At 56.4% G+C, this 27,921-nt stretch overlaps 4 protein-coding genes across 4 annotated transcripts; 2 read left to right on the plus strand and 2 right to left on the minus strand.

The window, feature by feature from the left end:
* Window positions 1-51: 51 nt before the first annotated feature.
* Window positions 52-5,281, minus strand: NCLIV_008420 (conserved hypothetical protein; the record flags this gene model as incomplete). Its single annotated transcript, XM_003880357.1, has 6 exons — window positions 52-103; window positions 485-551; window positions 950-1,007; window positions 1,479-2,236; window positions 2,971-3,156; window positions 3,868-5,281. 6 exons carry the CDS (start codon window positions 5,279-5,281, stop codon window positions 52-54), a joined length of 2,535 nt encoding a protein of 844 aa, XP_003880406.1.
* Window positions 5,282-7,090: 1,809 nt separating this feature from the next.
* On the plus strand, window positions 7,091-8,503 carry NCLIV_008425 (uncharacterized protein; the record flags this gene model as incomplete). Its single annotated transcript, XM_003880358.1, has 3 exons — window positions 7,091-7,184; window positions 7,809-7,901; window positions 8,481-8,503. 3 exons carry the CDS (start codon window positions 7,091-7,093, stop codon window positions 8,501-8,503), a joined length of 210 nt encoding a protein of 69 aa, XP_003880407.1.
* Window positions 8,504-10,505: 2,002 nt separating this feature from the next.
* NCLIV_008430 (conserved hypothetical protein) lies at window positions 10,506-13,357 on the minus strand (the record flags this gene model as incomplete). Its single annotated transcript, XM_003880359.1, has 3 exons — window positions 10,506-12,436; window positions 12,684-12,735; window positions 13,280-13,357. The coding sequence occupies 3 exons, from the start codon at window positions 13,355-13,357 to the stop codon at window positions 10,506-10,508; spliced, it is 2,061 nt and encodes a 686-aa protein (XP_003880408.1).
* A 7,895-nt stretch (window positions 13,358-21,252) lies between these two features.
* On the plus strand, window positions 21,253-23,536 carry NCLIV_008440 (conserved hypothetical protein; the record flags this gene model as incomplete). The annotated part of the gene is made up of 2 exons (XM_003880360.1): window positions 21,253-22,126; window positions 22,839-23,536. 2 exons carry the CDS (start codon window positions 21,253-21,255, stop codon window positions 23,534-23,536), a joined length of 1,572 nt encoding a protein of 523 aa, XP_003880409.1.
* Between the last annotated feature and the right edge of the window lie 4,385 nt (window positions 23,537-27,921).

Genomic DNA, 27,921 nt, shown 5'->3' on the forward strand with positions numbered 1-27,921 from the left:
GCTCGCCTCTGTGCATGCACGACACACGCCGCTGCGGCGACTCCCGATGGCTTACAGCTTTGCGGGCAGCGTGGGCATATCTGGCGCGTTGACGAAGACGTCCCTGAAATGTGGAAACGGCAGCCACGAAAGCATCTCATTTCCTTCCGAGACAGGACACGCAACGCTTACGGACATCCCCCCTGTCGGCTCTCTGTGTTGCCCACGCAGTCTCCGGATCCCGCAGCTTCTCAAGCAACAAAGACAGCGTTTCGCTAAAGCTGGGAGCGGTCTACCTCGGCAGCACAGCCATGAAAGCCCTCGCGATCTTTAGAACCTTCACGTGGCCTTGCCAACAATGATGCACGTCTCCAAATGTGCATCGCTTCGATGTGTCTTAAAACGGCCGCTTGCCCGTGTCAACGCAACACAGAGAAAGGCCTGAATGGCCGCGGAAGCATCGAAACCGGGCGCGGCCGCTTGAGAAGCCATCTGTATTCCTCACCTGGACTCGACACACTCAACCGCCACCGACGTGCCGGCGACGCTGAGGGGGACGAGAATGTTGCAAGCTGAAAACATGGAGATCCCACAAGATACAGCCGGAAAAAACAACTGGGCACACCAGAAGTCTCGCACGAAAAAAAGCGGTCACCGATATTCTTTCCGCTGAGTGTCTGAGGTGCCGGACGCCTCATAGCAACCCATCCCTACGAAGTCTCGGAAGATCACGGCCCCCACGGCTGCCTGTACACCTGAGGAAGATCCGACGCCTTGCTCGACGGCCCTAGCAGCCATTCAGGGCTTTTTGTGCGCAGCGCGGGCCGCGCACATCACGGCGTGCAAACACAGAACGCGACACCCATTTTTCCTGGTTCCATGATGGGGACGTGAAGTCTCATGGGACTTGAGGAAATGCTGGGGGTTCCTGGCGCAGTGAACTGGGAGACGTTCTCCTCCGAACACTCACCTGAGGCGACTGTCGGGAGTAATCGGGTGGACGAGGCCCTGAGCGCGTTCGCCACCGTCTAGCGGAGAGAAGAAATCGCAACAAGGTGAGGAGCGGATAACTGGCCCATGGAGAAAGGCGAAACGCTAGACTGCACATCCCGTTGTCCACCGGCAGTCTCCCGATTTCTCTCTCGTTTCCGGTGAAGCGCGCGTGTTTCGTGTGAGGTTCGCGTCAGCGCGACGAACCACTCGACACAGGACATGCTAGAGGATGTACCAAAGTAAAACCGTGGAGACGTTCCACCGAAAACAGGAAGGGCGACAACAACGCGCGTCGCTCCTGTAAACACGTCACCCCGAGCATCTCTCCCCCCGCTCCAACCATGCATCTCCATATGACCGTTGCCTCGTTTCCGCTTCGCGCTGGTCCTGGCGCCTCTCCCAGAGTTCTTTGCGGTTCTTCCAGGCATGCGCGTCTCGGCGACGTTCAGACCATTGGGTTAAGGAAGAATGAACAACGGAAGAAACACACGAAACCGTCCGCTTACGAGCTTGACACCGTCGAGAGCGTCAGAGTCTGCCTCGCCGCCTTCTATTGCGTCTAGAAGCGCCTCGAGGTCGGACACGCGCCGGATCGTTTCTCCCGCAGCGCGGGGTTGGGTGTCTCGACGGCGATCGGAGGTTCGGCACTCGTTCGCCTCTGGCGGTTCAGCACGCTTCGCTGCCGGCTCTCTTCCCTGGCTGTCCGATTCGTCCTCTCTGAAACGTGCCCAGTTCCCAACGGAACTCCCTTCGCGAACGTCCGCATCTCGACCGAGAGGCGAAAACGGCGAATTTGTGGAACCCACAGAATGCGGGGAAGGACAGCCCGGCGCAGGAGCCTGAAGCTTTTTCTCTGACACCGAAAAGCCTGGCGGAGGTCCCGCAGCCACGCGGCTCGACGACCCGTCCGTCCCCGGCGGGGCCTGGGCTCTGTGGACTCGAACGTTCCGTGTGTCGTCGTCCCGTCTCTCCTTGTCGGTTTCATGAACGCGAGACAGACAGTGCAGGCGCCGTCGGAGGGCGGCGATTCTCGGCAAGGTTAGGGGCATGACAGTGTCCAGGAGGCGCCGAGAAGAGGGCGAGAGAAGCGACAGTGGAGACGACCTCGGGACGCTCTTCTCGGTGGCCTCGCGATCGCCACTCACGGAGCGGACCCGCGCGAGAGTTCCAGAAGAAGGAACCGGCGAAGCGAAAAACGAAGAGAAAAGTGAGGTAGCGACACAACGCTGAAGCAGCAGGCCGACTTCCTGCAGTTGTTGCACACCTGCAGAAGGTGAAACGATCCAAGACCACACACTCGAAAGCAACTGGGACGGTTGTATCCTGCAGCATCGTAAAGGCCCATCCAGCCAGTCCTTCTCATGTTGAACGCTAGCACACGCACACGCACGCGCCGTCCGCTCTCGCGAAAAGACAGCCGCCAGTGCTTCTTCGCGTCGCTACTTCTCTCCGTGGGTCTCTGGGGGGTGTCGGCGACTCATCCGTCCCAGTGGACAACCTGTCACTGCAACTGCGGATTTGCATGCACTGGAAATCAGGAACTAGAAAGGCACATCGACGTGCATATGCACGCTTCGAAACCGGCGTAACTATTTGCAACCGTCCAAAATAGCTGGGTGTAACTAGGAATGGCAGTATACGCGTATGTCTGTGCTTTTTTGCATGTGCTTGAGCTCGAATCTCAGATAATACACCTAGACTAATGAGGAATGAAAAAAACAAACAAACCGTCGTAGTGTGCGAGAGTCACGCAGGCGGTTGCGGGGTGTATGTACACGGGAGACCTGCCCCATCACGCTAGGTTCATCGCGTCCACTGGCGGACGCGAGAGTGCATGGTACGCAGAAAGAAGAGATCGAAAAGCAAATAGAGAAACGGAACGGACGAGAGAAACACAGCACACAGAGACTCGGACGCCCAGTGGCAGAGACGCATCGGGTAGGAGAGCACTGCAGGAAAACGAAGAGGTCCCCGCGACGAGAGAGAACAAAAGCTCACCCGCCGGGCCAAGCGCAGGAGAGACACTCAGTCTGCTCCAACCGAGGCTTCTGTCAAGGAGGCGAACGGCGCCAGTGACACAGGCGTCTCGCAGCGTTTCCTGAAATTTGACGCACTGGAGAGCTCCGCTGGTCTGTTTCGTGCCGCCTTCCTTGTCGTGGGAGATTCCCGGTTGAGAGGAATACGCTGAAGACGGCGAGGCAGAAGAGGGAAACGGTTGAGTAGACGAGGCAAGGGGAAGCGGGGCCGACGCCGGGGGCTCGGCAGAGGGAGGAGACGAGGCAGGAGGAAAAGGAAAAGGAAAGCGACACAGAAGGAGAGTCAACAAATGACTCAGTCGGACGGGGACTGGTGCAGCCTCGTGGCGAAGCGCCGCAACCGCTGCAACAGAGAACGAAACGGGAGACAATTTCCGCCGTTTGTGCTCAGGCATTTCGTTTCGCTTCAAGCGGTCCTTGCCTCGCTGAAACCAGAAAAACGCGTGCAAGTTCCCTCTCGAACCACGGCGCATCTGAGACAAGAACCGACCTGTCCCCTCTGCCACGCCTGTCTACCACCACTAAGAAAACAAAAAACTTCCCGTAACTCCTAGAGCGCAAAGTGCGAACCCAGTTCCCCGCACGCACCTGCAGCTGCGCCCACCTCCCGCCATTCACGGCACAGCCTTCTCTGCAATAGGTTCTCTAGAAGCCAAAATTCGTTCCCTTTGGTGTCTCCGCTGTATCGCACTTCGGGCACGTTGAAGAGCGATCGCCTGTTCGTCCCTGGCTGCATTCGCTTGATCGGTCAGGGCGGCTGTGGGTGTGCGTCCCGACCTGCCTTCTCTCTCTGCGCCTTCTTTCAGCTGATAGGTTCTCTTCTCGTCTGTGAGCAGCTCTCGAGCGATCTGCGGTGTACCTGGGAACTGCGGGGACAGTCCGTCGCTTGGTGCCGGCGCGTCGCCTCCGGCCTCGGCGAGTTGGCCTGGGCGCTGCGCGTCCGTTTCTCGGCCTCGCTGGATTCTGCTTCCGAATCCTCTCGCGCAAAGTTCCCAGTGGGCCCCGCCGCCGAGAGCCGCTATCAGCGCCAGGTCGCGACTCAGCACGTCGATCACCTTTTTCAGTGCACGCAGGCCTTCCTCCGAGGCCAACGGCGAGAGGGAAGAAGACGCAGACGCCCCCACCCTTCCCTCGCCCTCGCGGAGTTCCCATCCGGGATCTTCCCGAGGTGCGTTGCGCCCGCGTCCGCCCTTGGCAGCCAGTGGGAACAGACAGTGGAGCTGGAGAGACAGCAGAAGAAACGCGCAGGCTGCTCTTTCCGCTTGCCACATCCGCGTGGTCCGAGCCCGCTGCCTCTCCGGCGCGACAGCGGCTCTGCCGCCACCGGCGCCGGCGTTTCGCACGCCGTCAACTGCAGGGGGGTAAGTGCATGCGCCAGCAGCGCAAGGCGTCAAAGCAGGAGACGCCGCGGGCCGCACTGAAGGAGCGGAAGCGGGGGATGAAGCCGAAAAAAACGAGGACAGTGACGCAGACGGCACAGCAGAGGCGGGCGCATGCACACGCGCCGAAGCTTCGGAGGCGACGGGGCTGGCCGCGTCAAGAGGAGAGACGAGCGAGGACGCGGAAGCCAGAGAAGAGACGGACTGAGAGAGGGTGTGGTGGAGAGCGCTGCGGGGAACCCTTGACGAGAACACTGCATGCATCCCAGCGAAGAGCCTCTGAAGCAGCTGGGTGTCCACGAGGTATCGCCTGTAGACAACAAGGAAATGGGCGATGACGACGGCGGAAGGCAGAAGAGAAGAAGCGTAAGGTGAAGTGGAGGAAGAAGGAGAAGCAGAGGACGAAGACGCGGAAGCATTAGCAGGACAGGAAGACGAGGTCGAGAGAGAAGAGCGCGAGTCGAAAGAGGTGCGACTGCGAGGAGAGCGGCATGCGGAGAGGAAACAGCAAAGGTAGGCTTCAACTTTGCTGCATGCGGTCAAGGGCCAGCGCTGGGACTCGGGCGCCGCAGCACATGCAGCTGCCAGGGGGGGAAGAACTGCATGCGGAGGAAGGAGAAGAAAGGCCTCCGCGGGCAATCGAAGGAGATCGGTGACCGACGAGGGCAGAGCGTAAACGGACGGCGGCGCAGAAGCGCGCTCCGGTGCATCAGACGCGCACGCAGAAGCGTCGGAGCGCGGAGACGCTCCGAGGGCGGCGACGGAAGACAGGACTCGGCAAGAGCTGTTCGCAGAACAAGCGACGCCAGAGGCGGCCTCTCGAGAAGCAGGCGAAGCGGGCGTGAACAAGGGTCGACTGGAAGAGGCGAGGCACGGCGCTCCACCGCTGCGCATAGAAGGCTTTGAACCTGAGGCAGCGGAAACAGAGCCTGAACGTGAGGAAGGCGGGTGCGAACTTGGGCTGCGGAGCAGAAGTCTACGGGAAGGCACAGAGGAGAGATGCCGACAGTGAGACATGCTCGCGCTTTTCTCCGTTTCGCCGCTTTGCGGTCTGACAGAACCCAGCGAGAGTGAGTCGCAACGGTGGCTGTAGGGTGTGTGAATCGGGAACGCGTCGCGCGAGCGGGTTCCGGAACTTCCTGCGAAAGGCTCCGGGTTCCGCAATCCCCTTTGTTGCTTGCGAGAACCGACCGAGGCGTGCGTTCCTTTTCTCAGACTAGCAAACCGGCTTTCGAGGGGAAGACGCAGCGAACGGATGGAGGAGGCAGCGGACCGCGAGTAGCGCTGCATCTCGGCCTGTGGGCAGCGGGGGGCGGCAGGCGGTGGACCGCTCGCCGCTGCGCAGCTCACTGTGCGAAGAGGTGAAGAAGAAAGGGAAGAACAGAGACACGGCGAAGCAGGAAAACGGGAGAGAGGAGACTCGAGGGGAGACATGCTGGCAGTTGTCTTTGAACGGTTCAGAATTTCTCTGCAACTCGTGGAAGGTTGTGGGGTGACCCGTTTTTGCGGTGGGAAACGGCATCTCACGAGAGGTGGGAGAAGTCTCGGAGGGCCCAATCTCGCAAAGTTTTCCTAAAAAGGCTATACACACCGCGATATGAGAGACAAGAGATGAAGTCCCAGTTTTGGCGGAAGAGAAAACCCCAAGTTGGTGAGTTTTAAACGATAGCAGGAGCAGCAAACGAGTGGAGGAGAGCTAAGCGAAAATTAGAAAATCGCTCTGAGAGAGAGAAACACGAAGCGGACCGGGTGTCGTGTCTCCTCCACACGAGAAGTCAAAAATGTGGCCAGCAGCTAACACCGCGCGGCTGCTTGCGAAGAAGAGGGCGGCGCAAGAGAGATCCCCGGCGAAAAGAGAGGAAGAACAGACGCTCATTTGTTTGTTGAGAGACGCGTCTGGGAAAAAAGAAAAGCGAGATGTGTCGCTCTTTCTGTCCCTAGCCTTCTTTCTCTTCTTCCCTTCAGAGAGGAATTGGCGAACTGGGCCCGGCCGCATGGGGCTGCATGCACGCGCGGCGAGGCTCGAAGAGCCAGGGAAAAAACAGCACTGCGAATATGCAAATCAGAAGAAGGGCTGGAAAAAGGAGATTGCTCTCAAACCTCAAACGGGAAAGGGAGAGAAAGACTGCTGCGCAGAAGGCGAAACTCTCGCTGAGCTCGCACGCATTACTGCCACGAGACTTTGCTTCATGACAACTTGCATGCGTTTTTCTCCGCGAATCTGCGACGCCCACGAAACGGAACGGAACACTGTCCCGCATTTCCTTCAAGTTCCACCTCCATTCCCTTTTTTCCCCGCGTCCCTTCTACCTTCGTCTTCCCCTCAAGAGGATTCCTTCTTTTCCACGTCGAACGCCTGCGACTTGCTCGATCCTACACGCGCCTGCAACGGTTTTCAGACCAGAAAGCGTGGCCGAGGAACAGTTTGCTTCTTCGGCCTGTGCCCTTGACTTGTTTCTTCTCTTGCCTTTTTCTCGCCGTATTTTTTGCCAGCCACTTTCCGCGGGAACCACGAGTTTTACGCGAATCTTTCCGGGGCATCGTCCAAAGGCCACGGCGCGCGGCGAGTCAACTTGTTTCCGCACCTTCCTCTGCAAGGCACCGTCGCTGTATGCGTTTCCGCGCGCCTGTTCGTCTTTCCTTTCCCGGCCCTTGCCTTCTCGCGGCTCCTCTCGCGCTCTTCCAGCTCATTTCTTTCGGAAAATGAACGTCGGCGGAGGAGGTTTGGGCGGCCCTCAGGGCGCGGGCGTCGACGACGGAAGCAGCCAAGTCGATCCGGTCACCTACATTTGCGGCGGTGAGGCGCGTGCAGGGTGAAATGGCAGACGGGCGCGGATGCAAAACAAGGAAACTTGGGGCGAGGCGCACACGACAGAGGCAAAAGCGGGGCGAGCAGGGGGAAATTGACGAGAAGGGGGAAACTGACGAGAAGGGGAAGCTGACGAGAAGAGGGAAACTGACGAGAAGGGGGAAACAGACGAGAAGGGGGAAACTGACGAGAAGGGGGAAGAAAGGAAAAGAAAAAAGGCGAGCAGTCGAAAGCGGGCGACAGCTTTCAGCAGAAGGTACCCAAGTCGAAGACGCGGGACAGACGCGGCGGGCAGAAGCAAGACAAGAGAGACTGCTGCGGGAGGATCGCGAGTGTCAGAAGAACGCAAAAGGAGAGACGCCGGGGCGCGAGAGAACGCGAGAGACAGAGAATTGAAGTCGAGAGTGCGGAGAAAACGCCGCAGCGAGGAAACCGGACGTCGTGACCTTCTTCCTCGCGTCACTTGGCGTTCTCGCCACACTCGGCGTGCCTGTGCCCTGAGTGTATCTGCATGGTCTTCACCTTGCACTCCCTTTCCGCGTCAAGGTTCAGGTGTGGTCTTTTCACAAACTCCGCTTTTCTCTCTTCTCTTCCGTCTCGCTTTCTTCTCAGAGTGCGGATGCGACGTGATGCTTCAGCCCAACGCAGCTGTCCGGTGTAGAAGTTGCGGCTCCAGGATTCTGTACAAAAAACGATCGCGAAAGAGTGAGTTCGTATTTTTGACGCGTTCCTGGGAAGCGCGTTCCTGCGCAGCGCCCTTCGCTTTGACTCCTTTCGTGTCTCGCCATCTGCAAGTCGTGTCCGCTGTCGCCGTCACCCGTTCTTCACCCCTCCCTCTCTGCCTTCCTGTTTTTCTCGGCTTTCGCTGTTCTCTGACTCTCTGCTAAATTTGCTTTCCCTGCTTTGCTCTCCTGGTGAAATGGTCGTAGCGTGCATGTTTGTTTTTTGCATGCATCTTCGCTTTCGCGTTTGCGTTTTCGATCGACGGTGGCTTTCATCTCTACCTCACTGCCTTTTCGTGCCTCCCTGGCCCCACTCTGTCGCTTCTCACCTCTCCTTCACAGGCCACGCTTGTCGCGGCTTTCGCCCCTGTCGTCTGCTTGCTTCGCCTACTTCGTGTCACCTTTGTGTTTCCGTTCTCGTTTCCCACTCCCAGCCGTGCGCGCGCGCGCGGCGATTTCAGGAACATCCACTGAGAGGAAAGACACCGCAGCTTTGCCTTCTCCCCACCACGCTTTTCTGTGCACTTTGACCGGGTCCTTTTTCTTGCCTTTCTGTCTGCAGTGATGCAATATGAAGCGCGATGAAGGTTCAGGAAATCGGGTGCACGTTCCTCTTCCTCTCCTGGCTCGCTTCTCTTCCTCTCCCCGCGCGCTTCGCTTCCTCTCGTTCTTCCCTTCCTCCGGCGCATTTTCGCCCCCTCAGCTGCGAGCGCTTTTCTCCGAGCCTTCCTTCCGCTGTCGGCTCTTCTTCTCTTCTCTCTGTCCCAAAGAGCGCTTTTCTCCCGAACGCACTCTCACGGCGGATGATGGCGACTCGCCTTTTCTCCTGACGACGGCCGCTGGCTGCGCCTGGCAAAAAGAGAGAGCACAGAGCAGACTGAGGGGCCAGAGAGGACTGCCGAGAAAAAACTGGAGACGTCAACACAGAAACGCACCTTTGAAAAAGCGGGGAAAGAGAAGAGACGAAAGAGAAAAGGGGAAAGAGAAGAGGGCGCAGACACGGCCGGAGGGGACGGAGGGGGATGATGGGGCTGGAGAGGCACACTGCTGCTTACTCTCTAGGCAGGTGCCGATCCAGAGGGGGGGTGTTTTCCGTTTCACGCAAAAGGAAACCAGATACATTGTGGGCTCTGTTTTCATCTGCATGTCTCTGCGCAGAAGCGCGTTGAAGGAACCGTTCACGTCTCTCTGCCTGCTCACTGCGGATTTATACACACTTCGCAGAATGCGTGCTGGAGGAGCCCCGTAGAAGTCGAGAACTTGAGGCGGGAGGAAACGAGGCTGTGTTTTTCGGCCGCTACTCTAGACACTCTCTGCTGGCGCCGGGTGGGCGAGTCTTTTCTTTTTGCTTGGCAATCCAAATTTAAGAAATGCGAGAGCAAGAATCATCCAGAGCTGAAACGCTGTTGTCTTCACACCGCGTGTGCATAGTGCCCCAGAAAACTGCTTCCACGGACCGGCACCGTGTAGCGACATCTCACAAGGCCCGCGACTGTCTGCAGTCACTCTCATCATGCTGCTCAGCTCAGACCAGCAAGTGTGTCCGGTCGTGCCGAAGGGTTCGGCACCGTAAACGGTCTCAAAGGGGAGTCGACTCCTGCCGCAACGCGAGCAGTCAAATCGCGGAAAAGAGCGTGTGGGCGATGCCTGCCTGGCTATGCGCCCCTGTCCTTTGAATCACCCTTCCCGTCGTGCTGCAAATATGCTCTCGTCCTGCCGTAAGCCCTAACCTCTCCTACAGTCGCAAAACGTTCTGGGTGCCTGACGTCTGATCCCACAGCGAGAACAGGAGCGTAACACACGCTCACCAGTCGTCAGCCAGAAGACACTCTCGAGGCCATTGTCGTCGATCACCGTCGCGACTGGCGTTGCAAAGGAAACAAAGCAAACAAATAATTCACGGAACCTTGAATTTTTCTGGGAAGTCTGTTTTCCTGTTTGGAGGTAAACGCCAGACAGCGTCCGCGATAGCGAAACCTGCCAACGATGAAATCGAAAAATATCGCTCAAATGGGGAACTACGAAAAAGAAATCACACTGCGAGAAGCCGGGAATCACAGACCCACAGGTGTCTTTACACGCGACGCGGCTGCTGGTTTAGCGAAGCAAAAACGGAGGGGAAAAAAGTGCTTTCATGGCATACCTATGTGCAGGGATCGTGATACGAAGGGTGGGTGCTTCTTTCCCTCTTCACTGCGCACTCGACCTGTGTGTCTCTCTTCCTTCTTTTCTTCCGTGAGAAGAAGCAGCCGGCTGAATCTCAGCAGTCGGTTTGAGGAGGTTATCTCAACCTGTCCAGCGCAGCGTCGGAACTCCAAACCCGCTTTCAACCTCGACGACGCACACGAAGAGCCTCCACGAAACCGAAGGCATTTTGCCCTTACATCTCGTCTTGCTTCCATTCTTTCAGCGGTTTTCCGGGGCAACGCGTCTGTTATGAAAAGGCTCGTGACGCATCAACGGTACAAAAACGCCAACGGGGCATGCATGCGGTGGCCTTCTCGGCGCCTCCCGCCTCTTTCGACCGCCACGGTTTCGCCGTTCTGCTTTCACTTTCCTTGCGATGTGCGCGCATTCGCGTCTCTCCTCACCGCGGGCTGACCCCGGAACGGCGACGGGCTCGGCGGTCCCCCTCCGCCGCCGTTCGAATCCGTCGGAGATAGTTCACTTCTGCGACGGCTCCTGAGAGCGGAGACGAGTTCCCAAGCCTGTCTTTGAATGCGCCTCTCTCAGACGCTTGAGGCGTGGGTGAAGAACCCGGCGGCAGCGACCCCAGAGAACGGAATGTTCGTGGCGTGTAGAACTCCCCGCTGCTGCTGCGGCTCCGCGCTGTGAGAGCGCCTCTTGCCGTGACCATGCCGTCGTCGTCGGAGAAGAGCCCCGAGGCGCGCGGATGCCTTTCTCCCGGAAGGCTTGTCGAGTCGCTCCTCTCGGACTCTTCTCTCCGCTCGTACCACACGCGTCTTGAACGACCCGGAGCCGTCCTGTCTGGGGTGTCTGCCTGCGCGAAACCCGGTCTGCTTTCACCCTCGCACTCCCATCCAGCAGCGCGCCCACCTTTCTCTCCTTTCGTTCTCCCTTCTCGCCTCGTTGGCTCCGAGACGAGCGGAACGTCGTCGCCGTCGCCCTCGCCTAGCCCGCCAGTACTCGACACCCAGTCTCGCCGCTTCAGAGCGGAACTCGCCTGTCGCTCCACCGGGAAGGCCTTCTCGCGCAGCACGGCTTCTCCCGCACCTTGGTCTTGGTCTGCATCTGTGAAACTCTCGCTGCCACTCGCCTCACCCCCCCGCCAGTCGCTCCCCCCAAGGCGAAATCTGGAGCCCCGCGACCAGGCAACAGGTGGCGAGCCGGTCGACGACCGTCGGAGCGCGGATGCTTCGCTCCATCGGGGACTGTCGACGGGCTCCGCCGAGAGCAGAACGGATCGAGATCGCCGAGTCAGGCCTCCAAGTGCGGGCTCCCCACTTCCTCGTCGAACCAGCGGCGAGGCTGCGACAGCCTTCGCGGCCTCCGTCGCCGCCGCAAAGGCCTCGTCAGCCGACGGGCCCCGAGGGGCGGTCTGGCGGCTCCAAGACATATCGCTGCTGTCGGACCTGGCTGCACAGCTCGATCGGCGGGATGGGAAGAAGAGAAACTCCTCTTCTTCACTCTCAGTGGCGCTCGTTTCGCTGGGCGATAACCCGCCGAGGCCGCTCCGCAGCCTCTCCTGCTTGACCCGCTTCCGTTCCTGTTTCACCATCGCCGTGATTCGAATCGGGTTTCGGCCCCTCTCTCCCCGCCCGCTCGGCAGTCGCCCGCTCGCCTCTGCGCCCGGGGCCGACCCGGAAGCTGCCACTTTGAATCGCGAAGTCTGCCTCCACAACTCGGAGTCGCGTGGACTCTCAGTCCATCCCTCCCCCGTTCTCCCGCCTCCGGGTTCTGAGCAGGAACCGCGTCGTCGTTCGCCTCTCTGAATCGACGCGGCGTGCCGAGTCGCCTCACCACACGACTGGGCATCTCCGAAGGAGACTGTTTTCCTTATTTCCTCGGCACGCCACTCGCGCGGCGAGTGAGCAAACTCGCTTTCGGCGCGGCACCCTCCGCTACCGCCGCCTAAGGAATTGAAAGCTGCTGTCCTGCTCGCATCGCGGCTGTCTCTCTCGGCTTCTCCGCCGGGTCTCTCTCGTGCATTTCGCGCGGAGGCCGGGGCGGCAGGCGACCTGTGGTCGCTCTCCTTTTCGTGCGCCTGTTTGGCTTTGTCGCCCTTCGGCCGAGACGCTCGCAGCGGCCGCAGCCGTAGGACAATCCCCCCTTCCGGCTCGAGTGGACAAATCAGCGACGCCCGACAGGCGACGCACGCGCGACCTACCTCTTTACTCGACGGCGTCCGATTGAGAAGTTCGTCGAGTCTATACACATCGCCGATGTAACGGAGCGAGTGGCGGTTCTGGAAGGGGTAGAACGCCGCGTCAACTGCGTCCTGCTCCTCGCGAGACAGCGCCTGCTGATCCTCGTCTTCCGGATTGTACGAGTGCAGGACTGCGGAACAGAAGACACAGAAAGGGGGAGGATTCCACCCCGCAACGAGGCCAGAATACCGGTCGGACTCCGAGACCGAGAGACAGCTGACGACATTTGTTCTCGACTAGACCTTTTGCACTCTCTGAGCGCACAGATGCAATCCCATCGACACGAAGCCTCGTGAGCAAATTCGCTTTCCAAAATCTGCAGGGTGTAATGCACATGTGACCGTGCGAGAGACAAAACCATCGCCCTTTCTCCTTACCTCGCTCTTGCTCCTCTTTGCTGATGAGCTTCAGCCCGAGGGCTTGTTCCACCTGCATGCACAGATATGGAACCACACGGAGAGAGGGTGATCAGGGAGAAACGAGGTTCTGGCATAACATCGAGTCCTGCGCCACGCTTCTCGTGAAAAGCTGACCCGCATGACACTCGCAAAACAGACTGCGTGTTGGGTCCCTCGACCTTCAAACCTAAAAAGGCATCCCAGCCGGCCCCCCCCCGCCACCCCCGTAAACCCAGAGCGACTTCGGAACTTCGTCCGACCCCTCGTCGCTCGTCACAATTTCCCTTTTGCTCGTCAACGATTCCAGTTTCCAACGCGTGTGCCTCTTCTCGACCCTTCTGATCTTCTCCACGGCTGGCCTGTGGCACGTTCTGTCTGTGTACCCTCCTGTCCTTCGTCAGCTCCTCTAACTTTTCCTTTCTTCGTTCGCATGTTCCCTCCTCCCGATCATCTCCACCTCCTTCGACTCTTGCGGTGTCTTCGTCGTCCTTGCATTGGAATGCCAAAGGGCGCGAAGGCACCAAAAACGCCGTTTCGCGCGCCTCTGTATTTCCGCTCTCTCAACATTAACTCACCGCTCGGCTGCGGCCTGAGCAGCAGCAAAGAGCCACAATTTCTCGCCACGTGATGGATGGCTTCTTCCACTGGACCATCGTGGGAACAACTCTTCTCCTTTCTTGCTCCTCGCAGGCAGGTTTCCTGGCCGGACCTGCAGTTGTTTGACCCTCTCACTCCACTTTCGAGCTCTCCTTCTGACAATCAGGCGCGAAACAGCCCGCGAAAGCAAGGGTAAAAAAATCCGACCGAGAAGTGGTGAACGAGAGGGACGGAAAGAAAGGCCGTGAATGGGAGCGAGCGTGAAGAAACACGCGAGACAGGGACGGCCAAGGGGACGCGTCAGAAGAAGACCGAAAGGGCGGGGTTGCAAGTGAGGAAGGAGGGCGTAAGAGAAGGCGGGAACAAAGAGAAGGCGAGAAGAGTGTGAAGCAAGATAAAGACAACGCGCGACAGGAAACGGCGATGAGGCTAACCGCACAACGAGGAATTATGTCGGAACGAGTGAACAAGTCCACCGACTACCGAGGAGCCTAGCGTGGGCCCCAGTGGTGTTCGTTTAAGTTTCACAATGCGAAAAAAGCGGGAACATGGGGAAACTGGCGCATTGTTTTCTCGCTCGTATTGCCGCCGGTTAGGGCTCGAGCTTGCTTGCCTTCCCCCCGATGCATTTCGTCGTCCCTCTGCCTAGGCTATCCTCTCATCCCGTTTTCCTCCCCTCTTCAGCTGCTTTCCCGTTGTTCCTGGCTGTTTCCTCCCGGCTGTTCTTTTTCCGTACTCCTTCTTCCATTCCTTAAAGGCCTCGTTCCCCGTTCAAACTGAGAGAGGAAAGGAATAAAATGCATGCGTCGCCAGAGAACACAGTCAAAAAGCAGTGTTGTGGCAGGACAGCGACGGGGTACTCGCGCAGAAGATACCGGATTCACACAGGAACAACCAAGACAAGAAGAGCGGAGCCCCACCAGGAAGTTGGACGCCGACGGTTACACCGAACCACAGCGCGCCGCGATTTGAGTCCTCTCCGGTGTGAAGCAAGAAAGTGGACCGGTTAGTGTAGATGGGGAAAATGCTAGGGAAAAGGGATGAAAACCCGATTTCCGGACGCAGCGAAGAAGAAACCCTCTTCGGAATCGATTATCTCCATGGAGTCCTCAGACTCATGAACCGCATGTCTGACTCCGCACGGGAGAAAATTTAGCCAAGTCGTGTGAAAAACAAGATGTCAGAACGAAAGTTCCTCTCTTTATTCGAGTTGGCTACAGATACTGACGAAAAGAAACTCCATGGTGCGCGATTACTCGTTTCTTTCTCGCAGTACCTTTGGTTAGCTGCAAGGGCCTTCCAGGGACTCGGCGCAGAAACCCGACGATGACCAGACAGTTGCCCAACGGCCCAATGCAGTTGTTGTGTTTTAGTTTTATTGGATTGAAAAACGAACGTACACGCAAACAAGGAGATGATTAAGTGGAAAAAGAGACAGCTGATACGTTCTGTAAGCGAGACGCCGGGTAAACATCAGGCAGCAGGAAGACAAACTCGGCGAATCCGTAAAACAGCAACACACCGCCGAGTCCGTCACTTTTGTTCGGTCCCTCCGAAAAAGAAATATGCTTCCCGTTGAGTGAGAAATAAAGCAGAGAAGACAAAAGATGTGTAAAGTGCTTCAGGAGACAAACTCCCAGTTCATCTCGCCATTTGGAGAGAGACGGCTGCCTCGAGGCCACGCGTTCGCGGCGGTGATCCTCGTTCACCCGTCCCCAGTTGGCCCACCGGTGAAAGCCGTCATCCAGCCGCAGTGCACTACAAATTCTTGAGCCTAATCACGTCTTCTGGTCATATTCTCTAAGAGCTTTTTTCTTTGTCACGCAGCAAAAAAATGGACGTTTATGTCCCCATGGTAGTACATGTCCGAGGAAGGCTTGCCTGGTGGTTTGTTACGTTCCGTACAGTGGTAGGTAAAAGGTATGGTAGAGACTCAGACTAGCATTGGAGCACATTGTTTCATTCGAGTTCAACATCTAGTTAGAGAAGTAGCAGCAGGATGGGAATTTAGGATGTTGCACGCTACTGCCTTTATTTACTCTACCTATTCTTACCTGTGGATTAGTTCTGATTCTATTAGATTTACATGTAAATACAGAAGCCTGGAAACAAACGCGCATACTGAAGCTCGTTTCCGTTTGGAACTTTGTTAGGGCTCTGTACGAATCACTGGGGCGAACCGTTGCAGTCGGCGGCTGCATGGCCAGAGGCAACACAGACGTATTTCGTGTTTCTTGAAGCGATATCTAGGCAGAACAAAGCGCACCTGAGCAGGAAGTATGTACGACCTTTGATAGTTGGCGTGGAGACGTTGCGGTGTCATTCTACGCAAACCCCGTCAGTCACATTTGAAACTAAGAGATGACGAAGATGCCGAGTTCACCGGATCCGAATTCTGTGTGGTAGAGAGCAGAGTGTGTGCTCATCTGGACAAAAGTTACTCCTGGTCCACAAGGGGAAAAAGGTTGCTCGTACCGCAGCAGTTAAGGCGGCAAAGGTGGAGCGCAGCTCCGTAGCCGTTTATCGGAGAAAAGAAATACCCTGTGGAGTCAGCACTCTCCTGCCTTCGGGTTTTCTACCGCGGTTATGAGGGGGGACAACTATCTACGGCCGTGCTGCCTCGTCTCTTGTTTCGCTTCCCAAGACCGACGTGTCTTCTGCGCTTGAAGCAGCCGGTGCGGGTACACAACAAAGTCGAGAACCCAAACTCGCCGCCAGAGCTGACTTCCTCACCCGACCCAAAAAGCTAATGTTCCATGCGGAGACCTTCCATCTTTGAGCCGCAAGTTCCGTGCCTAGTCTGAATCTGAACTGGAAAGTCTCCTAAGAGTGTGCCTCTCCACGCGAAGCTCAGCTGCGCCTGCTATCTGAACACGAACGCATGGAACAAACACTGCACCACCTCGTGTAATAAATGCTTTATAATCTGGCTTCAGATTAGAAAGGCCCCTCCCCATGCTGCAGGGTTGTTTCTATTGAAGGGAAAAGTTTGTTTTCTTCCATATCCAGGGGATCCACCTCGCTCTTCACGGAAGCGGAGTTCTGGAAAAAATCTGGTTAAAGTCATGACTACAACTCGAATGCACGCTGTTCACGCGTTATTTCCAACGTTATGTTCGTCTGCACAAGACCATCTTTTTGTCGATGTGTAGTCGTAGAAGAGGAAATGGCGGGCCCTCTCCTCACCACTGCGAGACGTACGCGTCGTAAATCAATTTTTTAGAGTATGAATAAAGCGCACCTTTTGAATCGTTCCGGATTGCTTCACCGTCTCGGCGACCCGCGGAATGCTTGCCCTCTAATTGCGCCTACTGGAAGTTCAGATCTCACGTTTTCTGCTGACAAATACGCACAACGCACAATCGTTCTCTCCGCCGCTGTCCTGCAGTACCGTGCCCCACTGGGGCCCCGTACTACGCTTTTCTTCATTTACATTGATTTTCACACGCATGCGCGAAACATTTCTCGCTCTGTTTTCAGTCACATAGAATCTGTCCAACTTGCAGCTCAGCGATCCTGCAAGTGGGAGTACTCGCCTGTTCGTAAAGCGCCGCCCGTCTAGTCGAGTCGCCGTACCTGCTGTCTTGGTTTTCAACACGCGCAGGAAGACCGACTGTTCTTATGTGCAACCGTAGGATACTGGCACACGGTTTTTGCGTTCGATGAAGCGGAGGCATCGTCGAAGCCCCGGCACACATGAACGGGCACTGGATCCAAATCGTTGCCTTTTGAAACTTCTCCGCTTCAGCGTAGCAGAATGGAATTTCCGGCATCCCGCGCGGCCAGCAGGTCTGCTGAAATCCGTGTACCGGTCGGACTACCGGAGTTTCCAACCATTTGACACTCTGCTTCCCGGACCGGAGAAACCAAAAAATCGAAGTTACACGCGTGTGGAGAAATCCCGGCACACCTACTGTGTCCCACAAAAGATGAACACTTTGCAGAAATAATCTATCGCTTCCTCACAAAATGACTGTTTCCTTGCCGCTGTATATTTTCCAGTTCTATGTGGACATCGGCGTGGCGAAGCCTCAGATGGCGTCACGCACAGTGCAAGGATCTTGCGCGGTTTTAACCCCTCAAGCAACTGCAGACTTTGTGAATGGCATTCCTGTCGCCAACGCTCTCAACGCACTGTTTATCAGGCATCGCCTTTCTACTCGCGTCGATGTAACTACTCTCTCACCTTCTCAAACGCAAGCAGGTCGTGAGGCTAACTGGTTTTCCCTTATCGCTCCTCTGAGGCATCTGGGCGTGGAGTTGGGCGCTGACGAGGCGCAATCTGCCGCGCGTGGCGACAACGCGCTGCTGGAGAGTCTTTTGACAGAAATTTACCAGAAACATAGACGGTGGCTTAAGAAAGTCAATCGCGAACTTTCTGCAGAACGACGGAATGCAGCGAACTCCAGGAAAGCGTTCAGCAGAGAATCACATCCGGCAACTCCAGGGTACTACGCAAGGTTAGTTCGTTCGATACAACTAAAAGGGCATGGCATGTCTAACGGGGAACATTTTCGCGATTTGCATCCGCCTCAATGTCGATCTGCTGGTCCCGTGTTTTCTGTCCGTACCCAGCCTCTAGGAAGGGGATCCATGCGTTGTAAAGGACAGCGAAACGGTGCAAAGCTTATTGGAAGATAGAAATACACTAGGCACGAGGTGGAATCCAAGACGGGGCACGGAAAGGGGACTGATGATCGACAGCAACTCGTCCGCAGTTCACATACAGCTTCTGCATCACGGTAGAGCAGAAGACCTCTGAAAAAACACTGAGGGCGCTGAGAGTGCGTCTGCAACTACTCATCGCCAGACGTACTGTCTAGAATAGCCCCAGTTTTTGCTGCATTTCCCCCAGGCTGCTTGATAGTAATTGGGTCAGCCCTTAATTATAAAATATAGGGGGGTTCAGTCTTCTTGTTCCATGCCCTTCGTTTTGAAGGGGAGAAATCTGTGCAGAGGAGGACGACTTTTGCTGATTCTTCATCGCCTGTGCTTATGCAGTGGCAGTTCACTGTCTGTCTTGACCACTACACTAGCTACAATCACACCACATCTGCCTGATAAACAGAGTAAACGTGACACGGCCATTTTTCGCTCCACCCCGATGTCTATTTTCTATTTGGACGACAAAGCCATCGTGGATTTTCATTTGTCTTTCTCTGAACAAACCTAACAAGGCGAAATGCTTCCCGCTTGTGCTCTCATATCTGTCCAATGCGTTAGGCTCGCCGCCCGGAGGGAACGCGCCTTCGCAGCAACGCGGACTTCCTCCGCATCTGTTACTCGTGGAGCTGAAGCAAGAGAAGATCCAGAAACCTGGAGAGGCAGAGTCCCGAAGCAGAAGCAAAGCGGTAATCGTAGCTCCGTTAACATGCGGCATTTTCCGCTTCACCTGGAAGCCGCGGTGTCCCACGAAAGCGACACGGCGGGTCCAGCAAGAAAAGGCCAAAATGACCCGCCGTCTTCCTCGTCCGTTGCCTCAGACACTTTTGCCTCATCGGTGTTGTCTTTGCGGAGGGTGGACCAAACAAACGAAAGGTCTCTGCCATCACCTGGCGAAACAGAGCCGAGAGGCGCCGAACGCCAATGTAACGACGGTGACTCACCGCAATCGATCTCTCCTCCTTTGAACAGCCAGGCAAGGCACGAGTGCAAAACGCTGCCAACGACCAAAGAGAGTGAGGTGGCCCAATCAGCCCCACCTGGAGGAAACGGTCGAGAGCGGCGTCTACGCCAGACTCAGAAACGCTCTACGCGTCGTCCCCAAAAGATCTCCACCTCTTCTCCGTGTCCCTCTTCGAGGTCCTCTCCGTCCACGCCTTCCGTTGCTCATCCAGTGCCTTCCGCCTTCCTCCTTCCGTCTTCCTCGTCGTGTGGTCTCCTGCCTACGGAGGATAAAAACTCACGAGTGCCTACACCGCCGTTGCCCCTAAATGGCCAGCGGCCGCGAGTTGCGCCCCAGGCTGCATCCACTGCTGTTTCCTGCTGTGCACCTGCCTCTTCGTCTTCTTGTTCGTCTTCCTCTTCCGGTCCCCCTTTCTCTTCTACTTCTTCCAGTTCGCGTCGAAGCTCGCCTTTTCCTTCCAGGGACGAGGTCAACCGGACGACGCCCTTGCCACTGCTGACACCGACTCAGTCGAAGCCATACATCACACCGCAGTCCCCTGGCGCTTCGCGCATGCCAGTCTCTGGGCCTCGTCCTCGGCAGTGTTTCAACGCTTCTTCCTTCCAGAATATGCCGCCTCTGTTGTCCTCTCCGCCGCCTCCTCAGTCCCCGCTCTCGAACGGGAGAGGCAGGCACCGCCGCTCGGATCCCTTGTACAGTTCCGCCGTCGCGGTGTGTGATACTTTGAGCGGCGTGGCACATCGAGAAGACACCACTGCGACTCCTGTGCCTGTCCGGGCAGAGCAGAAGGGGCTGTGGTCTTCGGCTGCGTCCGTTCGAACTTGCTGTCTCACACCACCGCGCACCCCCGTCTCCGGTTCCGTCGCTGATCAGAGGGGGGAGCACGATCGTCTGGAGAGAAGCCCACAGGTCGGCGACACCAAGGCAAAGGACGTAGCATGCGGCGAGGCGCGGTCTTGTCCCTCAACCTCGCGTGCCGCGTCTCCTTCAGTTTCTGTGTTTTCTCTTGAGGACTGGAAAGAAGGTCTATCGACTGCTTCACACCGGCGTCAACTTCCTCCCAGAACAAACGTGTGCCGTCGTTCACCCCACCTTTGTTCACGTCCTACGCCACAATTGCCTTCCTGTGCTTCTGTCGCCTCTTTCTCCTTCGACTATAAGACAGCCCACACCTCGGCAACGCTCCGGCGGCCTCGGGCCAACGCGAGGCAGCCGCTGGCCGCTTCGTCTCCCTTCTGCTGTGGAGTATCCGCCCGACGCAAGTCTACCCTTGCTTCTGGTTACCCTTCAGCCTCTTCCTTCTCTTCCCGTTTCCCTGTTTCGTCTCCGTGGCCTCTCCCCTCGTCTGCGTTTGCCTGCGGAGACGACTCGCCGCTCCCTGCGGACGAAAGGGATTCCAATCGCGGAGGCAGAACCACCCACGCCGTGGAGGGCCCTTCACCATCACGTTCCTCGCTCGATTCTTCTCCGCATGCTTTTTCTTCGCGCACTGCATGCGGTCCGTATTCCTGCCTTTCGTATCGACCTTTCTGTGGAGATCCTCCTGCGCCAGACGCCGACCTGCGGGCGACTCCACGTTTCCAGCCACGGAGAGACAGTACGGCAGACGAGAATGAGACAGAATCGGACGGATACGCAGGAACGAGGGGAAGGAGCAAACAAAGAGGAACACAGAGAGAAAGGGGAGGCGTCAATAGCCAAAGAGGACATAAAGCAGGGGATAGAGCCCCGGACGTGCAGGGAAGAACCGAACAGGGCGGCCATATGACCGAAGACGAGCTTGAAAGACAAAAGACTGAACAGTGGCGACCGCGTGGGCGACGCCGCAGTTCGCAAAGAGAAACAGAGGATGGACCGTGTCTTGCATTCGGCAATCGAAGACCCCGGAACGAAACACCGCCTGATTTTGATGAGGAGTCTTCATTACCCTGGCAGGCGCAAGGATCAACTACGCGTCCGCCTTTACCGTCACACCCCAAGTTGCATCTCAGTCCTTCGAACGGGTGTATTTCTGTTCATGTATCAGACGCTCCGCAGGACACTCACCGCATGGCCTTTACCTCCCCCGGGAGGTGTCTGTTTTCTCCATCCGTTTCTCCCAATTCTGCGTTGCCTGTTTGTTATCCAAAATCGGGCCGACTGCGCTTTTTTCTGCCTACGCCTTGCTCACCGGCTCGGCCTTCTTGCAGCCAATCCACGAAGAATGCGCCCTTCGCTTGTCTGTCGTCAGGAACCTCTCTCGCGTCTCCACAGTGCTTAAGAGATTCTCTTTCTTTCTCTTCTTTTCCGTCTTCGTTGCCTGCTTCGCCTCGGGACTCCTCCGGGATGCGCTGCGGCTGCTCCCGAAGCAATTCTGACAATGAAGACCCGAAAGCAAACACGAGCACCCCCACAGCTGCATGTGACGATTCGTCGGGCAGTCATGGCTCGTTTTTGCCCTCCGCCGAAGCGACAAACCGAGGTGGAGACGGGAAGGCGAAAGAGGGGAGAACGCAGAGACACAAAGAAAAAGAACTCGTTCGATTGAGTTCGTTGCGTTCTGCTGCCTGGCGGTCCGTCGACCCTGCTGTCTCTCCCGATTTGCCGCCTACACCGCCTTCGTCTTCGTCGCGCCTCGCGGCTTCACGTCGCAGAGGCGGCAACCTTATTGCGGATCGGCGACGCGCGCGGACTTGCGAAGAAGCTTTCGTTCTTGCTACTGAGCGAGCGTTCGGAGTCACGTGGAAGGAGGCTATCCGAGCTGTCAAACGAAAGAGAGGAATGTTCAAAATGCTTCAGGAGATCTTCGCTCAAGACGAGACGCGCTTTCGAGTTGGCATGCGCCTGTGGGCGGAAGAGCTCAGCGCAGGCAGCGGATTCAGCGTGGAGGAAGAGCGAGGCAGTAGATGGCGAAGGCCAGAAGCAGACCCAGGCAAATCTGAGGACGAAGCAGGGAAGGAGAAGCGGGGAATTGAGTGGATCCGCGAAAGACAAGGTGACGATACAGAAAAACGTGGACGAAAGCCTCTCCTCTTCGACAGAGTCGAAGACACAAAAGAATCCAGAGAGGGAAGCTGCGTACGACAGGCAAGCAGCCACCGCCTGCACGCGGCGGAGGATCCACAATCCGACACAAAGGGACAGTTGCTAGACGACCTCGTGAGAGCGATTGGGCAGGACTGGAAGAAGTTGCCCATCGTCCTCGAGATCTTACGAGAAGGTGCGGTCACACGTGCGAACAAACAGAGCAGAGAAGAAGACACAACCAACGGCCACAACGGTGTGGAGAAAGCAAGAGGCAGATTGAAGTCTCTACGGTGTCGTGCTTGGCCACATTGAAGAACTGCAGGTTCCAGCTTCGTTTCTTTGTGGGCTTTCCCAAATCAATCGATTTTTCTGCGTGGGTGCATGAACGCCGGTATTCCGGTTCTCGGATCCGTTGAAAAGGTTCTCGTTCTCCCTTCTGCATGACTGTTTGTGTTTGAGTGCATTGTGCGTCTGTGCCTCAGGAGCCGTCTTCTTCGGGTCGCCGTTTCTCCCGTCTGACAGGAGTGACGGTCCTCTCCCTTTTCCCTCGTGTTCTTCCTTCGAGTGCTTCGCTTTGCGCTCGGCCTCTGGACCGTCGTCTTCTGTGCTTGTTTCCGCGTCTGTTTCTTCTCATCTTCTTCGCTTCCTTCGCGTCCTCTCGAGTCTCCTTACCAGACTCGCCCTCGTCTACCCGGACGCCGAAGACCTTCTTCCTCGCATGTGCCGTTCAACGCGTACCACTGCCTACCCGCATTCCTCTTCACATCCTCTAATCACCGACTTGGCGTCTCTTCTGTATCGTATTCTCTCCTCTCTCCCTTCTCTAGCTCTCCCGCCAGCACACCGTCCTTCCCCCACCCCACTCGCGATTTCCTCTCTTTCCCCTGGTTCTTTCCCTTATTCAGCTGATCCTTCCTTGTGCTCTGTCTTAGCCGATGCAAGCGTCCCCTCTTCTTCCTCTTTGGTTCGTGCTGGCGCCTCTCGGTCGCTCACCGGTTTTTTCCTCTCAGCTCCACGAAAGGCAAAAGCAGCACCACCGAGCCTCTCGCGAAAAACAAAACTCCAAGCATCGAAGGCCGAACAAGGCCTTTCGTCTCTCGCCGACTTGCTGGCGCGAATTCTCGCCCTTCTGGGAAGAGGGCACCCTCGTCGCTTCCTCAGGGACGTGTTGCCGGAGGCGCTTCTGGCGGACGAAGACGCTGTCTCTCTCGTCGCGCTGAGACTGCTTCCTCTCTGGGGTGACCACGTGAAGAGCATCCTGGGCGGTGGAGAAGTGACAGAGAAGAAACGAGATGGCGGACGAGGCAAGAACGCTGGGGAAGAAGAGGCAAGCCCACGCGGCAGCATGCGCCACCAGATGTATGAGCGAGGCGAACACAGAGGAGACGAACGCGACGACACGGCGGAGACAAGCAGCCACAGCCGACTGAGGAAGACAGCAGTGGAAGACCGAAACGATGCCAAAGGTGTACAGTGTCAAGCGACAGGAGACGAAGAGCAAAACGTCCCGGAAACGAGACTGGAAAAGTGGATTGCTGCGAGCGAGTATTTATTACAGTCCTGTTGCAACGAGGTGAGGAAGGATCCAACTGTCTCCATTTAGACTTTTTTTTCCTTGCCCGAGGCTGTTCGCCTCTCCACCCTCGTGCGCTTAGGGTTGCGTCTTGTCGCCCTCGTTGGGCGAAGACGGTACTCGGCGTGTAGGTATATGGGAGACTGTTTGGCCGGAACGTCGCGGGATCGTACGGTCTTCTGTCAAGGCTGGACTATTGTTTGAAACAAAGAGATAACGTATATCTTAACTACCAGTAGTGCGCTTTGATCTCTTGTTCCGCCTTTGTCTCGGTCAGTCTGTGCCTCATTTGTGCATTCAGTTGTTTCCTTTCTTTGCTTGTTGTGCTGCGCGGATCTCAAGCGAGGCCGAGCGAGGGCGGAGCAGCCAGTCTCGTGTCGCTCACGTGGAAGCATCGCGTGATTCCCTATCGTTCGCATTCCTTCCTTCTCTATTCGTTTGTGACTCCGGCGGTTCATGTTTCCGTCGTCCACCTCCCAGGTTAACTACCCTGTCTCTGGTTTCGTCGCTTCTGCCGTTCTGCCTCTCCCACCTGCAGCCACGTGGTGTTCCTTTTTCTTTCATAGATCAGTCCCCAAATGCTTTCGTCCTTCGCTCCAGCTACTTTGTTCGGTCTTCGCTTGGACCTATCGGCATTCTCTTTCTCAGCTGAGCTGTCTCTCTGCGGCTTCGCTTCAGATTTCTGTCTTTTCCTTCGCGCCGCCCCCTGCACGCCAGGACTCCATCGAGCACAGCAAGGATGAAGAAGATGCGGGATCGTCTGTTCCCTTTCTCTTCACCGACGACCCGCTCCTTCTTCATCTGTCACTCTTGGCCAGTACGCTCCGCCAGTTTGGTCCATTTCTCGCGAGCGCGCAGAATTCCGTCGGTGCGCTTGGAGCACAGGAGCGAGCAATCGAGAATCACGCTCAGCATTCACTCTCAGGGCAGCGGAAATGCAAGAGGCGAAAAAGTCTGAATCAAGCACTGAGCTGCCTGTCAACACTCCTCAAACATCCGTAAGGAGACTTGGGTGCTCATCCTACGGGGGTTAGGTTGATCCGTTCATGGCGTGAGAGAGACGCCTGTTGTACTGAAATCGACACCAAACGCACGCACATCGCAGCCCGTAGGTTCGTGTATCCAGCGATTTACTTCACTTCGACACAGAGACGCCGACAGAGCAAATGGATACAGATAAGCAGCAAAATAACTTGATACACATATTCAAACGATAGGCCACATACGTGCCGCTGAGTCGTGTATAGGCGTCTGCACAGGATGCCGACAGGTATGATCTGGGCCTCTCGGGAGGGAAATGCTAGTTGGACGCGCCTTTCGCACCACAGCTGGCTGTTGAACAGGCTCATGGACATTTGTCTCGCCATTCTTCCTCTCACGCAGTGGTTACTCAAAAGCTGCCAGCACCGTGCGCTTGCGCCTGCCGTAGATTCTCCTTCCGCCTCCTCACTCGTTTCGTAATCTCAATCATTCCCAGGCCGCTCACAGCATCTTGCCTTCATATGAGATGTGGTTGCCCTTCCCCCTTCTCTTTCCCCCCTGCCCTCGCTCTTCATTATGTCTCCATGTCGGGAGCATCTTCTCTGTCTCCTCTAGGTTTCGCTCTTGCTCCTTCCCCTTCGCTGTCTCTCTCGCTCTCTGCAGACGGACGGCCGTTCGCCAGGCAGCAGCATGGCACATCGGGGATCTCTTGCTTTCCTGTTTTTCCGGCGTTTGTACCGCTTCTTCTCCTTCCGCATCCTCGTTTCCGCATCTTTTCTCCGCCCCGGCCCACACTGCTTCTCTTCCTCGCCACGCTGTTGCGCAGAAGAGGGGCGAGAGCGAGACACGGTGGGAGGAGGCACAGCCCCTCGCGTCCGCTGGAGAAACTGGAACTTCCCACGGAGAGAGTGGTGCACGAGGCCTCAGTCGAAAGGAGGGGAACGACAGACGGGAGCCAAGCGTATTGCGAGAAAAGACCGAGAAAATCTCGCCGCCACTTGCGCTGCTGCCTGTACTCTGGGAGACAAAGGTTCTTGCCTGGGACGTGCTCGAAGAGCAGTCGGAGAACGGAAAAAAAGGGACACTTTTGAGCGAAAGTGGAGGGCGACGAGAAGCAAAGGATCGCGACGCCTGTGGCGATGCAAGTGTAGCACATACTATCGGGCTGAGGAAACGGGACACGTGGCAGACGAGGCCACTCTATGCGTTTTTGTGTTTGCTAGAAGAAGATCGAAGAAACCTACGCATCGACAGTAAGAGCGTTTCGTGGGCCTTCACTGGATGGGCGATAGGGATAGACTCGAGATTCCTGTGTGTCGCAGTTCCCCCGTCAACGTCACCTCCCACGCAGTTCCTTACACGGCACGACAATTGTTGTGACGGCAGAGAAGGCGCTCGCTTTGCATCCACAGGTCACTGTATGGGTGTTGGCGCTTCGTGTGCCTGTACAGAGGGATGTCTTCAGCCGTATGTGAACTTCTTAGACGGAAACCAGCTGTGCGCTTCTGCCCGTTTCACTGCGTGTCCTTCGGCACCAGGTCTCTCCCATTTTGCTCTCGTTTCTCTGTGTTCCTGCCGCCTTATTCTCGTCTTCTCTTTGTGTTTTGTTCGGTCTCCTCCTCTGCAGCAACGGCTGTGCTGAAGCATGCTCTTCCTGCTCTCGTCGCGATGCGGCCGTCTACGCTCCATTCGTTGCACTTCGGCCTTCTTGCTGCCTTTCTCTTGCATCCTCGGTAACTGCTCGGGCACGCACGGTGTGAAGCTGAGCTGCTCTTCGCCCTCTCCACGCATTGATGTGCGAATTTGTGCGTACCCCTTTGTCTATCGCGCACACGCATCACGTCCCTTTGCCTCTCTCTACATCTACCCTTACTGTATACTGTGTCTCCACGTTTCCACTTGTACCCGCCTACACGAAGTGGGCAGGCAGACAGGCGCCAAGATGTGCTTGTTTTTGTTTCTTCGCTCTCGGAGTTTCGTGCCCAATTTGCGCGATCCTGCGGGGAGTTTGAGGCTCTGATTGTTCACCAACAGGACCGCGACAAGCGCAGCTCTGCAGATTCTGGATTTCCTGGCAGACGTAAGGGGAATATTTTTATGAAACGTATGCGTAAAATATGATGGTTTTGAAATGAGTTTAATATGAACCATAGTTTTACCGAAAAAAGATAATTAAAAAAAACATTACCACAGGTAGCGCATAGTCGTAGAGGACAGGAAAGAGATGAAGTGAAACCGCAAAGAAGTGAAAAAGAGGGAGAATTCTAGTTCTGCGGTAATAGTTGGAAGGGAGGCACCAGAATGAGAGGTGGAGAGAAAAGGGAGATCAGACAGCGAGCGAAGCCGAGAAACAACGAAAGGAGCACAGGTGGGAGATACGCGAGAGGAGACAGCAGACGGCGGAGACAGCGAGGCAAAGACACTAGATGGAGTCGACGACGGAAGGAACTGCGGTTCCATAACTCGAGCAAAGAAGGCAGGGAAGAAAGAGGGGAGGCGATTTAAAAGGGCGAAGGAGAAAGGTTTGTACGCTGACCTCGACACAGACAGAGTGAAGAAGGGAGAAAGAACGCGAGCGAAAGCGGGAAAGAAACAAAGGAGAAAACCGGACTGAGAGGAAAGCTAACAAACATAGGTCTGCACATCCAAGGGGAAAAAACAAAGGTGGGAGGGCAAGGGAAACGATACACTCAGAGCAAAACGCGGCCAATCCCGACGTGGATATGACGCGGATGGAGAGGAGGAGGCACGAGTTCCATTGTCGCCTTATCGATGTGCCATGAGAATGCAAGCAGAAACTTCATGAGAATTCTCTTTTCTCCTGTCTTGCGTTCGTATCTCTTTTCCGAGTCCCGTGCAGTTTTCTGTGTACCTTTGTACCCTTGTTCAGGTTCATCACTCTCCCTTTTTCGTTTCCCTCTAATCGGCGTCTCCCGCTTTCCTTCCTCGTTATTCCGGCTTTGTCGCAGGTCTACATCCGCAGCATTCGCCTTCCTTTCTTCGATCCCTCCGCCTCCTCCTCTCCTTCTGCTCGCCCTTCGTCTCCTTTGTTCTCCTGCTCGTATGCTTCTTCGTCCTCCGCATTGCCTTCTTTGCATGTGGAACCTTCTCCTCGACCTTCGGATGGTGCGGGGAAGCCCACGGAAGAGCCAAAGAGGGACAAACTGAACACAGATGTCCCTCCTCCTTTTCCGTCGAGACGACGCGACATACTTTCGCTGCTTCTCCTGGCCTTCTGCTGCTGTCCGTCGTTGAGACAGGATACGCTCGCGCTGTCTGCTTGGCTACCGTCCTTCCTAGCTCGTGAGATGGAATCCGTTCACCAAGAAGAGAAAGGGGGAATGAGAAGGACGGGACACATTAGAGAATGTGGGGGAGCGCAGCATCCCCAGAGGCGACATCACGGCGATGCGGCGGAGTTTCTGCTGGCAAAA

This window comes from Neospora caninum, chromosome III (genome assembly GCF_000208865.1).
Source record: "Neospora caninum Liverpool complete genome, chromosome III".
Classification (NCBI taxonomy): Eukaryota; Apicomplexa; class Conoidasida; order Eucoccidiorida; family Sarcocystidae; genus Neospora; species Neospora caninum.